This window comes from Lycorma delicatula, chromosome 4, assembly GCF_047948215.1.
Source record: "Lycorma delicatula isolate Av1 chromosome 4, ASM4794821v1, whole genome shotgun sequence".
Taxonomy (NCBI): domain Eukaryota; kingdom Metazoa; phylum Arthropoda; class Insecta; order Hemiptera; family Fulgoridae; genus Lycorma; species Lycorma delicatula.
This window is the reverse complement of record NC_134458.1, coordinates 68,682,651-68,698,988: the sequence shown is the minus strand read 5'-3', so window position 1 is coordinate 68,698,988 and position 16,338 is coordinate 68,682,651. Positions and strand designations below refer to the sequence as shown.

Sequence of the window (16,338 nt, the reverse complement as noted above, 5' to 3'; positions counted from 1 at the left end):
GGGACAAATATTAAATCACGAGTACTTTGAAATCCTTATCGCGAAACACGAATGTCTGTCCGTCTGTTAAAAAGATTAGCAACCTCTCGACAAAAAATGTGAAATCCTGTTCATAACTAAACCGTTTGGCGCGCACGAACGGGAAAAACATTACAATTTCAACATTTTTGTGTTTTCAAGTAAATTTTTACGTTTTAAGTAAATATTTATGAACGTATGCTACGCGCCGTAATCGAACGATCGTGTAAGACACAACATGAGATCCCGATCTCCTCCAAAAAGGTATAACCGTTTTCAAAAATAATAAACATTCCATCCCGGGTTTACATTGAAATTACGAAGTGAAGCGGCCTCTCGGTTTCTTCCTTACCGTATCGCAAATACTGTAAAATTACCGCCGTATCAAAGTTATCGAAACGCAAGTTCCAGACCTACAACTGAAATTTTAATTATATTCATTACAGGTACCGGTAGTATAAAGAATATCATTATTTTTCAGAGAGACAACTCCGATTAATACTTCTTGTAGTTCGGAAACTTTATACGCATCACTGCCGCAGTAAAGACAGAGAAAGATAGTATAAACCGACAAGTTAATGTAACCGTTCTGCAGAAAACAATACATTACGTAGACCGTCTCCTCTTGGAGGATAAATTTATGAAACCTGTTTATCGGGTATAATATATCAGAATTTACCAAGAATTTATTCCTTATTCATAATGAAAATCGCCAGTGAAATCCGTGCCAGAAATGATAACCAGTAACTCTTCGAACAGTAAACTAGATGATTACTCGAACAGAATTTAACAAATTTAGTTCCGCGATAAAATTTAATCGCAGAAAATTTAATTCGCAATCCTCAAATGGACTTCGATATTTTATCGCTCGTTAAGCCTTTATCTTTCAAACCGTGTGTTTTATAATACTGAAATATCAAAATTTATTAATTTGCGCAATTTCTCCCCCGACGTTTGTTTTGGACGGTATACGCTTCCTTTTACTAACTCCCTGACGAAAGTAATTTACACAAATGTAACCGGTAAACTTATAAAATATTATGAGACTGTATATTTTATATTATTACTTTTGCCTTGACGAGCTGGTTTTCTGCGCATATACACCTTGTTTGTATGCAGAATAAGTTATTAACCGACTAATTCGATTGTGATTTATCTAATTTAATCGTTGTATTTATTGTTTTTGTTCGTCGTTTGACTAATTGCTAAAAACGAATGTATAATTTTGTTCGTACGTTTAACGTTTATTATCATAAATTCTAATTAGTAGTTTAATGCTCTATTATCACATAAAAGCAACTTATGATTTGAGAAGAGACCTCGCTGTAGTTACTTGATCGATTGGAAATAACGTCACGGTTTATACGTTTTAATATTTTAAAGTCTTGTTTTTATGTGAATATTTCAGTCGCTCGAACTCAAATCCTGGTCCTCTATTATATTTATTTACAAATGATTTGTCAAAAATATCTGCAAATGATGTGAACAATTTTAGCAGAATTCATCAAACGAATGACGATCGTATTATGCTTTAAGGTGATCCAGATAGGATTTTTAATCGTGCACTTATAATGAAAAGAAGTAAATGCATCCCGAGAAGCAGTATTCTCTCCTTCACCCGTCAAGTTCTGTCCGCTACAATTACAAAGTTATATTGTTCAAATTCACCGTTTTTACTACGATAATAACTATAAATAACAGATATCACATTCGGTCTCACGGCTTAAAAGTACAGAAAAAAATGAACCGATAAAATAAGCGTACAGCCGAATTCAAATGTGAAGAAACCTATCACACAGAATGCACTAAGAGCCATTTTGTAAGAAATCTATGAATGAGAGCCGCTACTACTCTGAAAACATTTGATTACTAATGTGATAATATATGCGGCATGTATTTTTTACTTTAAAATAAATACTTTTAGCGATAAAAATATATATAGCTATATTAATTGAAAATACCGTTTTATTACTTAGTTAAATATAAAAAAAAAGTTAACATTCAAAATTTCACCTATAAGCTAAATCTTAAAAATTTATTTCGATCTTAATGTAATACAATTAAACCGTATTCAACATACGAGCTGCATTACGATGTAAACAAACAGATGCGGTACGTACAGGCCGCTTAAAAAAGAATGCGTCACCGTTTCATATAAACTACAATGAAAACTAAATACTACAATCAAAATACAGGCGCAATAGTTTACTCAAAACGACGCAAATAAATCGATTCACTCTGAACTTTTGATAACTACCACACAGTAACATACATAGTAGTATTTCTCACAACGACTAATACACGGGTTGGCTAGTTAGATTAGACTGAATGTTTATGCATTTGTTAAAAGAAAAAGGTTTTTTTTAAAACCTTTTTCGTACTGTTTAAAACACGTATTTTAGTAGAAATACGTGTTTTAAAAGATTTTTTGAAAAATCAATTTAAAAATATATTAAAAATAAGCAGTATATTTATTTAAAAACAGCATAAGGATTAAAATGCATAAAACAATTGCTAACCGTAACAATAAATTCAATAGAATATATACTAAAAACAAAACAAGAAATTAAATTAAACAGTAAAAATTTAATAACCGAACAATTTAATTAACGTAAAATTGTACGGATAAATTAATGAAAGTTAAAATTTATAAATTAAGTAATATATTTTAATAATTGGACATATTTATACGTATAAAACAATATTAATCGTAAAAGTTTAACGAATTCGGTTCACCTAACAAAAATAATAACTAAAGCATATCGACTTATTTATAACGATTAGGTTTTATACATTTATGTAACCGAGCGAGCAGCTTAAAATCGAACCGAGCCGTCTCGAACTCCAGTTATTTGATTGTCACCCTTAACGCCGCTGTTGCTACTACTAACGCCATTATTGGTTGTGTACTAGTCTCGTCTATTGTTATCGGTTGTAAACCGTTCGTGTTTCAGTGCAGTATAATTTCGTTCTTTGCAGTTGTTTTTTTCTAAAACGAAACGCCTTATTCGATCGAGAAAAGGACTGATATAGCTGAAGCTTATGTACGTTGCGGATCCTTTCGAGAAAAGCGACAAATATCTGCGGAAAGATTTTTGAACGCCAGTATCCCAGCAAAGAGTAACATACATTAATCGGTTAAAAAATGGCGTACAACTGGCAAGGTTTCAAACGCAAAACGAAATAGGCGACCTTCTGTTAGGACTCCAGAGGTCGCAGCCGATATTCAAAGAAGAATTTCTGCCAATCCGAAAAAATATCACAATAAAGCGGTATAAAATACATATCTTGCGTAAGATTCTTTACGATTTAAGTTTGGAACCGTATTAACAACTGTATAATAACTTAAGAAAACAGACATAACGAAACGTCTTAATTATTGTTATCGGCTTCTCAAAAACATTGTCGGTGGATATATTCACCCGTTATTGTATTTTATTCACACGAGACACGGTTTCATTTATCTGGACATGTTAATTCTCTAAACATCAGACATCGTACGATTGAAAATCCTCACCGGATGTTTCAGCGACCACTTCACGATGAAAAAATCGGTATACGGTGTACTGTTAATCGTATAGCAGGGCCAATATTTTTTGACCGCATTGTCAATACAAGAGTGTACCGTACAATTTTCAAAGGATTTTACGCTCGATTAACAGCGTGAAAAATAGTTCATTGGTTTTGGTTTGCTTGGCATTTCTCCCGCCACCACCCGATTCGATCGCCCTAAAGCATAAGACCGAATGGCTGTGCCGCAAACGGCTACTGAGCCTCGAAACAGTTTAGCGACCGTTGTCCTTACTAGCTCCTAGAGCTAACCTAAAAGCGTGGTACCATACACCACTCGCTTGCGTGTCCCACCGCCCGCTTGTCATATATCACTAAAACGGGTAGGCGCACCCCGTCAACTACTAAAACATATATGACTATCGATAATTAAATTTATCTCATCAAAGATAGCAATTCCTTGCCGCGCCTAGGCCGCTGAATGCCAGCAAGTACCTGTTCACCATTAAAGCGCTTGGAGCCTTAATCTTGCTGGCAGTCAGCCATATCTCTCGGTTAGCTTCCTACAGCAGCGCGGTAGGAGTATTTTCCCTTAGGCAACTACTGATGTCGGTTGAACAAAGCAATCGCATCAAGGAACTCCCACACGGTCCGACAATAAGGTTCTCGTCACATTGACTCGCCGCTTATTTTCCCCTTGACCTCTAAGTTCCAGGGTGGCCTGAGTTCTGCCCCCCCCCCCCGAGAGTTGGCAGTCGAACATCATGTGTTCGTTCGACAGGACCTCCCCGCAGACGCACAGCTCATCAGCTGCCAGGCGGAACCGAAACAAATATTGGTTTAAATTTACACGGTTGGAAAGTACTCGGGCTCCCGTTGCCCTTAAAAACGAAGGAGAAGCATACCATCCCCCCAAATCCTGATCATTATAAACTATAAACTAAATCATTATAAACTATAATGTCATTTCTTGGGACTCCATCAAAAAATCGAAACGCGTTATTAAGATACAAAAATGGGCTGTGAGATCGTTATCTAGCGCTGATAAGTATAGAATATGTAGACCGATATTTAGAAAATGAAAAATGTTAATTCATTCTTATGTTTATAAGTAAAAATGTGCAATCTTTCCTAAAAAGAGGATATCGTTAAAAAAATGACAATATCCACCTCTATTAAACCAGACGTTAGAACCGCTTTCATATACTCAACACAATTCTTCGGCTTACAAGAGAGCCTTATGTTGTCATTTTCAATAAATTGCCAAACCATCTGAAAAAGTTTCTCACAAATTTATTTAAAATACAATTAAAAAATTGTCTTTTATAAAAACACTTTTACTATCTTAATGAATTTTTAAACAATACTAATTAAAAACAAAAAAAAAGCACGAATTACCTGGATCCCGTTCAACGTGTATGTAAATACGCGCTCACAATAATTTTCAATAGCGGCTTCAGAATTGTGAATAATTTTCTAGTAATTTTTTTATATTTAACGTATTTAACATTATTTCGAGTTTTTGTATTTAAATAATTAATATAGACTTTAATTAAGTCTTATTTTTCATCTTATAATTTATGTTTTTATATTTCTAATTTATCTTATATTAACGCGATCTATATTACGTATTTTATGAGTTCCGATCAGAATCAGCATTTATTTATTAGTACCTTGCATTATGATTGTGCATTTTAATTTATTTTATCATCGTGTGTTTATATTTTTTATAATGTTCTAGCGCATAACCACGCGGTCCTTTCTTGTTTAAGTATACATCAAGGTTATCAGTAGTGTTACGAGACGGTTGGTAAATATTGACTTCACGATTCTATTGAGCGCTTTGAAGTTAGAAATAAAGTAAGCTAAAATTAGATTAGAATACATAAAATAAATAGAATTAAAAGATTAACCTAGAACAAAAAGGAATGGAGATTGCATCAGTTTATTCAAAAAACGTTTTACAAAAAAATAATAACTTTTAAGTAAAATGTTATTAGTGTTGTGCGTTGATGAAGACATATTTGAATAGTACATCGGCTTTGTTATTATTAATATTGCGGTATTTGTGATTTTTTTCTATGAGATGGTTTATGACCGTAACCTAGCGCGATTAAAATTCCAAAAACCAGTAATAACTTCATCTGGAACAGTAAAGCAACATCACCAACGATATATCAAATTATAGTTAACAGTATTATGATATTAAATTTCTGTTTTTCATTAAATTTAATTCAATCTTATCGTTTTATCACTATTTATCACAGACAAAAAAAGTTGTTGATTTGACAAATTATGCGGCTAAGTCGGTGAAAATGTTTATAAATATATATATAATCCTGATAGTTATCGGTGCTACTTCACAGATAAAAAAGAAACCGGCCCCGATATTAGCTTTGATAGATCAAGGGTAACCGTGGTAATACCGAGATAACATCGGCATCACAATATTAATTACAAAATAAAATTAAAATCCACATTAATAAATAAAAATGCAGATATATTCAATCACATTAAATTAAATATGTGAAGATACTTAATAAATAAAATAGTTAAAAAGTAAATCACGATTCAGAACGCTTAGTGAAAATTATTTAACGCAATTATGTACACGTAAAGTGGAAACGCAGAATTTTTTTTTTCATTTGCTTTAATAAATATTGTTTAAAAAAAACTCGTCGACAAAATAATTGATTCCTGTAAAAGAAACATTTTAATTATATTTTAAATAAATTGGTAGAAAATTATTTTAGTCGATTCGAAAATTTATTAAAAATGGCAAAGGTAGCAAAATAAGTACTGAGGTACATGAAAACTTCGCGCTGAGGTATATGAAAACGTTCCGTCGACCAGTTTGGTAAAGTTTTTGTTTTAAGAATAAGAATGGCGATCGAGTTCAGCGTAGGTTGCACTATATATAAAATAAATTAAACAATTATAAAAACATTGTTAATGAAAACAATGTAAAATATAAAAATATCGATAAGCAGAGATGTTTAGTACGTACAATTCACTTTTATAAACGCCAAACAAAGATCCGAGAGCCCATTTTTTAATCTTGTAAACCAGCTTTACTTTTTGAAAACCCCACAAAAAGATATATTTCAGATTAAAAGTATAATAAGATATAATAAATATTTATTAATTACGACAAACTTAGCGTTTTATTAAGGCGTTTCAGAGTAAAACAGTAAGGTCAGACGCTGTCGCAAATTAAATCGAATCAGCGTCCCGCGATATTTTGTCATGCAACAAAAATATTTCACACTACAGGCAATTAGAAATATCGCTAACGAGAATTCTATTCACGAGAATAGCAACGCTATTTTTATCTGAGAGGCAAAATGGAAACGTTATGACGTAAATTTATTTATTAAATTTGGTTCGGTTTTTCGTTTCAAAAAAGTTTATAGTTTTAAGAAAAAAGCCTGTTACACCCGGTGACAATCATCTTTATGCGATGTGTCATCCTCAGATACACCGTGTTTCTAAGACGGTCAGATTTGCGTGCCTTAGTTGGTTTGAATTTATAGGCGCATTATGCAAATTTTAACACGTTTTATATTTTCATAAGTATGAATCACCTTTTTGTTTAATCACTAATCGTAGACCGACTTAATTGCTTTTATGATGCCTGCTTTAACTATTGCACATAAAGCAACGAAAAAATAATACACAAGCTACGTAATGAAGTTGAAAAGAGTAAAATAAAAAAAAAATCGGGAACGTTTTCCTACTTTTAACAAACAATTTTGTCAAAGTCTCATAAGAAAATGTTAAAACGTCATACCTCAAACTAATTTCACGCGAACAGCATCACTGTTAACTTCTTAGGAAAAGGCTGCTACAAGCTATTTGTTATCATATCTCGTATTCTATGGTCATTTTGCTTTCGTTTTTTTTTTTATTTCCACGAAAGAAAAGAAAACTGAAATTCAGAACTACTGAAACAAATTAATTTCTTCTGATATATGAACCGTTTAACGTTCGGCAATAGGCAGCAGCAATAATGTTTGTCGTACATCACGCAGTCTTATGACTACTGTGAAGGTATACGTTACACGTATAATAATAGATGGAGATATGTTTGCCGTCTGAATATTACTTCCATTTTTATGTAACTTTAATTAGTCGGTTAGTCAAATGAACATCAGTAATTATTATCGGTCTGGACGCTTCAGTAAACGGTATAAACATGGACTAAAGAGAAATTATATGGTAGAAGCCTAAAGATCTACAGTGTAGATAAATGTGCGTGTGGATAACATAAAGGATATTTTTACGAAGGGGAAAGTCTATACAAAATATTTTTTTCAACGTTTTCAAAAGCGATACAATTATTATTATTATTAAAATAGACGCTTGAAAGACAAAAATGTTGGATGTAGTATAATATGAATAGTTACCTTAAATTCAAAGTCATGATTGCTAATGTACAAAATATAGATTTAATGAATGTAATTATTCATACATGCTACGGAATAACAACGTGTAAACCATTTCTACAAAGGAGTGGGGTAAACATGTCCGACAACCCCCAATCTTTTTCACACATAATCATTATTACGAGGTAAACAAATGACCATGAGCTGAAAAAGAAGTAATGAAGTGGCTTAAATAATTTTTTCTTACTTCCAATTCTGCAAAACTGATTAATATACAGTAAAAAATATGTTGAAACATATCCTACTCTTTCGTCTGAAATCATTTAAAAAATGTAACCACTGTAGTTACCTGTGGAATTGATAATACTTGATTAAAAAACTCATACTCATACTGGATTAAAAAATCATTATCTCATATCCAAAAAATAAATACAGAAGTTGCTTCATTATAATATACTAAATAAAGGATTATATAAAAATTTTCTCCCTCCCTCCCTCTCACTCTCTCTCTCTCTCTCTCTCTCTATCTATCTATCTATCTACCTCTATCTCTCTGCTTGCTACAGATCTAAGTCAAACTGTAGCTATACTACTGCTTTTTTGTTATAGATGAATTCTGCAGTCAGAAAAAATTCTAAACCTGTCTAGTACTCAAACCCAGATCTTTTATAACAAAAGACAAGAGATGCTAGCATTCTACCGTAGAGGTTGACAATATTACAGTATTAATAAATATTGATGATTAAATTTCCAACTGAAAAATCATTAACATACAAAATAATTAGCCTAAAAATTAATAAATCATCTTTTCATTATCAGTAAATATTCTTTTTCTTACATGGCAATTAAATTATAACACTGCAAAGTTAATTTTAAATACAAAATAGTCGATTACTCTTATTAACTATGTAGTTAGTTTTACTGTGATGTAAAAATATGTTAACTTCTGAAAAACTATACTTGCAGAAAATATTGAAATAAGATCAATGTATTTCTTCAATATACAGTATTTTATTACAGATGCCTCTATAAAAAAAACACACATGCCTTGAACAGATAAACCAAAAGAAAATTAACAATACATGAAAGAACAATTGTTACATATATATGTATGTGTGTGTGTGTGTTATTGGGAGCTCAATAACTGATACATTTAATACAAAAAAAAATTGCAGCATACATCTGTTATTAAAAAAAAAAAAATGTTTTAAATTTACTTGTGATGAAGATAAAAACTTTAAGCTGTAACATTCCCATAGTATTGACAATCCACTACCTATTTAATTACTTATACAGCTTATGGAATTAAAACTCCAGTATTACCATATAACAATTGTAACTAGAGATAATAAGTGACAATGATAACAATAATCTGATCAGCAAGTTAAAAGTTTTTAATTTACAATTCAATGGGATCTCAAATCTAATTTTTACATATTCACAAGACTTTCATTCTATTTATAATTCTTGTTAAACAAATGAAAGGGCACATAAATTTATTGCATTACTTTATCCGTCCTGCTTTTCCTTATGGCTGTGACAAGTGTAAAGCATCTGAGGAACAAGAAGGTACTAAAGCGGTCACCAGTTACTTTCTTTGAAAGTAGTTATGTCTGCAATACAAGAAATCCTGCGATGTACACAGATGGACCTGTGTGACTAATCATCAACCACATTTTGGAGGGCTTGGCATGCTAATGCTCAGTAAAGAAGGCATCAGAAAAAAACTCCTTCACTTCTCACTTTCTGTACTAGACATATAGATTATATAGTAAATAGAAGAATTGTTCAATTGAACAATAATATTTTTTGTACTAAAATATTATGTTATACTACAAAAATATTGTTATACATGTTAATAGGATGTTAAAAAAATGATTAAGTCAATGTTAAGAAAGAATAAACTTCTTACAAAAAGATATAAAATTACAGCCAACAAAAAACAAAGAAAAGATTAATATAAAAATCTGTCTGTATGGCATAAATTTACAGCATAAATGTTACACAAATAAGTATTTAAAAAACTAATTGAAACTTCAGACGCACAATAAACTTCAGAAGTACCCATAATAAACTATAGTCAAAATATCAAATATACTTCTAAAAAATCTACAATTAAAAGGAAAAATAATAAAATTGACAAAATAAAGCTTTGATTACATTTTCTCATTTTTCATGAGCATACATAGTTATTTAAATAATATTAATAATGCAGATCTAAAAACGTCTAATTCTATTCAAATCCCTGTCAGATATAAGATCTTTTTGTTATGCAACAAAATTTCATCAATCATTAGGTAACTGAATTTGAATGTCAATCTATTGTTACTAGCGGAAAATAAAATAAGTAACAATTATGTTCATCCTTAGTACATAATTTTGCAATGTAGTAGAATTTATAAATATATTAGTGTAATTTTATATTGAAAATGTTTTAAAAAAGTTCATTAGGCTTATTGTTTTAAGTTCATTAGGTTCATTAGGCTTAAGTGATTTTACGAATAATTTTTATTTGTGAATGATTTTTTTTATTTTTCATAAATATCAGACTGTCACAACATAAAAGAAATTCAATGTTACTGCATAAGATTAAAAAAATCAATGGTAAATACCAATAATAAAATTTTTTATTTCACTTAAGGCAGAGTCACGTGGGAAGCCATGGCTTTTGCTTGGTGCTGGAAAAGCCTAAAATATGATATCATTCTGAGAAGTACATTATAAGGAGAACAAAATTAGGTGAAATTAACGAGAAGGAGAAATATAGCAGATGACGTGCTTTGAATAACAGAAAGTAGGCCTAAGAACTTAAAACAAAAAATTAACTTAAAATTACATACTCTTTAAACAACAAAGAGGATTTAATTACAATGGTTTGTAAATAACAGAAAAAATATACTTATATATGGGTGAGATGCTGGTACACAAAAAAAAAAAATAGAATAGTCTCTTCACAGTTTGATTAAAATAAATTATTAATTTTATGTTCCAAATAAAACTGTACACAAATTTCATTTAACAATGAAATCTGGAAAAAAAAATGTTTGATCAGTTATCAAATACAGTGATTACAACTAAAAAAAAAAGTTTTTATATATTTTTTTACACTATTCAAAAAACAGTAATGCAGTATACTATTATTTTACCTTTCCTAGAAAAAGAAGTCAAAAATTAAATACGTAAATATCTCTTTAAAGAAACTAATCAATAATTTTGAACAAGATTTGGTTTTATTAACAAAAAGGCAATTTTATTTTATAACATAAATAGAAACAATGTTGAAGTTAAATTTAGTGCTTCGTTACTCATTCAAATCAAATTACCGCCAAACAATAAGCATCTTTCGATACCGGCAGTGATATCGAGTTAACCAAAATTATTAGATTGTAAACAACAGTCTGATAAACAATAGTTAGAGACTAACTGACTTAAAAAATGATGCAGCTCCAATAACGTATAATTCATGTTAATTTGACATTACTTAATATAATACTGATGAGATTTTTCTTAAGTTCTGTGCAACAGTTAACTTTTTTTAGGTTTCCAAAACAACTACTAAGGTTAGGATCTAAATTTAACCTCACAATCCGCAAAATAAATGGCGCAAATTTGCGTAAAATAATAATTTCCCGTAAAAACTAAAAGAAAACAAAAATTGTAGTACTTACTGATAGAAAAATAATTCAAGTTTATCAACAATTCTTGATTTCAAGTACGCTCCTAAGCCATCAACTAACCCCTCTTCGCGACTTGTATCACTCGTAACAACCGCCATCACAAGACTAGGAGGCGCCTTTCAATCAACTGCTTAATAACTACACATTCAAGTTATAATATTTATACATTACCAATGCTGCCAACAAGCTGGTATGATCCTTTGGTAAACTTCCCTCTCATAAAAGCAAATATTTTTAGTTAAATATATGCTATCTTAAGAATTAATAATTCATTCATTGTCATTTTTTAAATAACATCAAAATCCATTTTTTTGCAGATTAATATTTAGTTGGTAAACCTATTGTGTTTTGATACAGAAACAGTAAAAATATTATTTAACTGTGATGTCTTATGATTTTTCTTCAAAATAACTAAGGCTTGGCTTTGTTTTGTCTTTCCTCTAAGTGTGTAAATAAGTTTTCCTATTTAAAAATTTCATAACATTAAGAAATTTGAAAAAAGCAAAAAGTTTACTAAAACCCTAATCAGCAAAATATCCAGCATGATATAACAGAACTTTTCAACAAAAAAAGTTCTACAGCTAAAAAAAAAGTTATACATTGTAAAATTCTTCCAAATCCAAGGAGCAGATATAGCATTCACTGGACTATTTCTCTTCCATCCCCACAAGATCATTCCCTGGTTACACCCTTACCCCCTTGAGTACAGGCCTACTCAAAGCTTTGAATATGTACTATATTTTTTGTCCAAGACAGTCACTGATGAAAGTTATTTAAAACTATAAACTTCTGAAATGACAAGCTGAATGAAATTTAATTAAAACAGTCTAACTGTTGCAAAAGGGATTTAAAGTAAGCTATTAAAAATGTTATATTTATTAAATTTGGTTCATCTTGTAATTTCAAAAGTTTGTACTTTTAAATAACTTTGAAAGTGATATATTTATAAAACTTCATGAAACAAATATATATCTAAGATATATTACATTAAATTAGGCTAGATTTAAAGAGAAACCCACTGGGTTGGTCTAGTGACAAACTCATCACCTCAAATCAGCTGATTTCAAAGTCAAGAGTTCTAAGGTTCAAATCCTAGAAAAGAAAACCTACTTTTATACAGATTTGAATACTAGATTGTGAATATCGGTGTTCTTGGGTGATGGGGTCTCAATTAACCACACATCTCAGAAATGGTCGACCTGAGACTGTACAAGACTACACTTTATTTACATTCATACATATCATCCTCATTCATTATCTGAAGTAATACCTTACGGTGGTTCCGAAGGCTAAAAAAATGAAAAAAAAGATTTAAAGAGAAGCAGGTCTAACATTATGTACAAAAGATAAATATACTCCAGTAAGCTTCTGAATCTTTTAGCACACCAGCACACCATCTTTCTGTAAAACATGAAAACCTGGCCTAACAAATCAGAATCTATACCTGGAAGGAAAGAGACATAAAAATTACATTCTTGCAGTCTTTGAGTGTCTCACATAACAGATTTAAGTACTTATTAGTCTTGTTTGATTGTAAGTGTAGTGTTAATTTCAGGTCTTCTAGAAAAAACCCATAGTATTTTAATGACTTCTGAACACCACTTTTTTATTACATGAACGTACACTTAAGAAAAATTCACCTTCATGAGATTTTGCTTATGCAATATAAGAAGATATTTAGCAAACATGATCTTTCATGGGCTCTTCAACAAGAAGCCTGTAAAGTTTTGTTTAGGAGTAGTTGCAAATAAGTTAAGAGCCTTAAAGTCCCCTATTTAAGTAAAAATTATATAAACATTTATAAATAAAAAATGAGTACGCATACATATCACTTAAATATATATATATATATATATATATTTTTTTTTTTTTTTTTTTACTGAAATTAATCTTTTTAAGATTTATATTATTTCTCTGTATTTTAAAAATTTCATTTAAATAAACCACCTAGTACAGAATATTGAGACAAGACATATCTTACCTTAATTATGCATGAAAGTACTTTTGTGAGATCCCAAATCCTCAGTCATGATAATAATTCTGTTATTGTGTAATAAAAATCAAAAAATAAAAATACTAAACTAATGAAATTTTATATTTAAATTTATTCAATAGAATTTAAATATATATATATGCAATAAAAAACCTATAAACACAATCTGTAAAATTGATTACAGACTGTACATTCAATCCTCTTACTGATGTTTGTGTGTATGTTGGTAAATATAGTCTAGTTGATAAATATATTGTGTAAAACTAGACAAAAGTAGAATAAAATAAAGCAATATTTATAACATAAAAGATTTTTAAGAAAATTGAAACAGAAGTGTATATTCTTCTAACAAACAACAATCAAAGTTAGAAGCATCAAAACAAAAACAGTTAATTCTAATACTGATTATTTAAAAGTTAAGAGTAAAAAGTGATTTTGTACATAGATTACATCAAACACAAGAAGTGCAGGGGATATATAAAATTTACTATAAAATTTTATTTTACTATAATAGTGATCAAACATTTCTGAAAACAAAACAAGGGGAAACAGTAAATACTGATCAGGAACTACTTATAAACAAGCCTACAAATGTTTCTACTCCTTCCTGTTGTAATGCTGGTCAAGACTGTCTTTCCACTCATTCCTAAAGAATTAATAGCTAAAACTCAGAAAAATATAAAATCTGTCATGAAGAAGAATAAAACACATTTCCTTTACAGCCAAAGCTAGAAATAAGCTGTACACCATCAAATAATATATTTCAATTACTTTGGGATGACATAAAGGATGGAATACAAGCTAGCCGTAAGCAGCAGCAACAATAATAACACCATTCTTTTTCAATTTATTTATCAGTGAGCAACAAATTTATTCAACATTAGCTGGAGTACCTGTTCGCCACTTGGGCAAACACTAGAAGCTTAAGCTTAGGTGATGTCTTTAAACCCTGTAGAGATTGTTAATCAAATTGTGTTTTCTTAAAGATCCTTTTAGGAATTATTACGCCAAATTTCAGGTTTGTAATTATTCAGAATATTAATGATTATGGAAAAATCTCATTTATATAATACATAAATTTGTTATCACAGTAGTATGTCACTTCCAAGTTAAATACTTCCAGCATTTTTGGAATATAAAATGGAAATATAAAAACACCTTTATCCAGTTTTACCTCTTTAACAGTAAATCTAACAGAAATCACAAAATAAACTTTCTTGTAATTTTGTATTTCTGTGTTGTCTTTCTGTAGTACCTGTGCTTAATTTTTAATTTCTATTCAACACATAAGAAATATCCATGGGAATTAAGGAGTCTGTTAAGCTAGTTTCAATCCTTTTATGGATAGTTAAAAGAGAAGCCTAACCAAACATTACTAAGATTACATTTAGGAACAATTTTCAGTTTTTATCATAAACTGAACTACAAAATATATAACAAATATGAAATCCAGCTTCACCCTTTACGATGATTTAAAGGTAAAACATGAGGTGTGTTTTCACTGAATCTTAGCATTATTATCTATTCTGAATTTCAAGCATCTATTGCAACAGGTTCAAAAGACATATACAGATTAGGCACTAATACTTTAATATCATTTATCCTTCTTAAGGGTGCTTATAAGGAAAACTTTTATTTCTAAATTTGGAGTAAATATTTGTGACAAAATTCTCTCTAGGATTGCAACAAAGGTGAGATATGCTAGATTTGAAAAATTGGTTTGCTCCATTTTTTTTTACCTTCTTACAAGTGATTAGGGAAAATTTCTTCTTTGCAGTAGTTTACTAAATGGAACATTCCTGCCAGGTTTCATTAAATTACATTACACTTGTGATGCTACACAGTCATCTCATCAGTCCTAATCAATCTTGTTTTTTGTAAAAGTATAAAAATATTTAAAGGCTGATTAAAAAGATATATATATTCTCTAAGACATTCTATTTCTTCTCTGCAGGGAAATCTTAAAATGTGCATAATATGGTCATAGGTTTTGAACATTTTCTGATGTGAGTAGACAGAACAGTAAGTGATAGTGAGTTCCAGTTTGAAAATGTAACACACTTCTGATAATTGTATATAACAGCATAAATCTTGCATTTGAAGTCAAATAAATATAAAAAAAAACCTTTTGGTAAACTGAAAGGTGGAGGTAGATTTCACTGGCTAAGTAAGGGATAAAAAATATTTTCAGATTAAAGTTAAGAAAATCTCCAAATTTACTCAATACAACAATGGTTGCATGTGAAAAAAGTTTTACATGTTTAGCATACGACAAGCTCCATCCTCTTAAAAGTCCAGCAATATTTTGGTCACCCCTTGCGGTAAGGGTTGGTCATATCAAAAATTGTTTCAGACAAAAGTTTTAGGTAATATTTAGAGGACTAACGACCACTTTAAACCAATTTGATACTGTGCCTATTAAGGGAGGTATGATTCTTTTTTGTCTTTGAAACCCCATTTTTTCAACCCCCTGGGCCAATGATTGGTGACATCAAAAAACTTTACTTATATAAATTTTAGGCCCTTATCCAAAGAATAGTAGGAATTTTAAATGAATTCAATATTACTTAATAAGAAAGTTATAGCGATATTTTTTTTTTTTCGAAAAAGCCCCCCCATTTCCACCTCATGGTCTGATTTTGGCCATTAACAAACTCGACTAAGATTTTGGGTTCAGTTCTTTTTACAAAACAATTTGAAAGTGACTGGAGCAAAATTAAGTGACTGGAGCATCATTTCCACAAGAAAGTGAAAT

The 16,338-nt window shown here is 30.3% G+C and overlaps 1 protein-coding gene across 1 annotated transcript in view; it reads right to left on the bottom strand.

Moving 5' to 3' along the window:
- LOC142323511 (patched domain-containing protein 3-like) overlaps nt 1-11,708 on the bottom strand; it is a 111,827-nt gene extending 100,119 nt beyond the window's left edge. Inside the window, exon 1 of the mRNA XM_075363256.1 lies at nt 11,582-11,708. Coding sequence (XP_075219371.1) covers nt 11,582-11,688 — 107 coding nt within the window. The 5' untranslated portion in view covers nt 11,689-11,708. The remainder of the gene's footprint in view (nt 1-11,581) is intronic.
- Between the last annotated feature and the right edge of the window lie 4,630 nt (nt 11,709-16,338).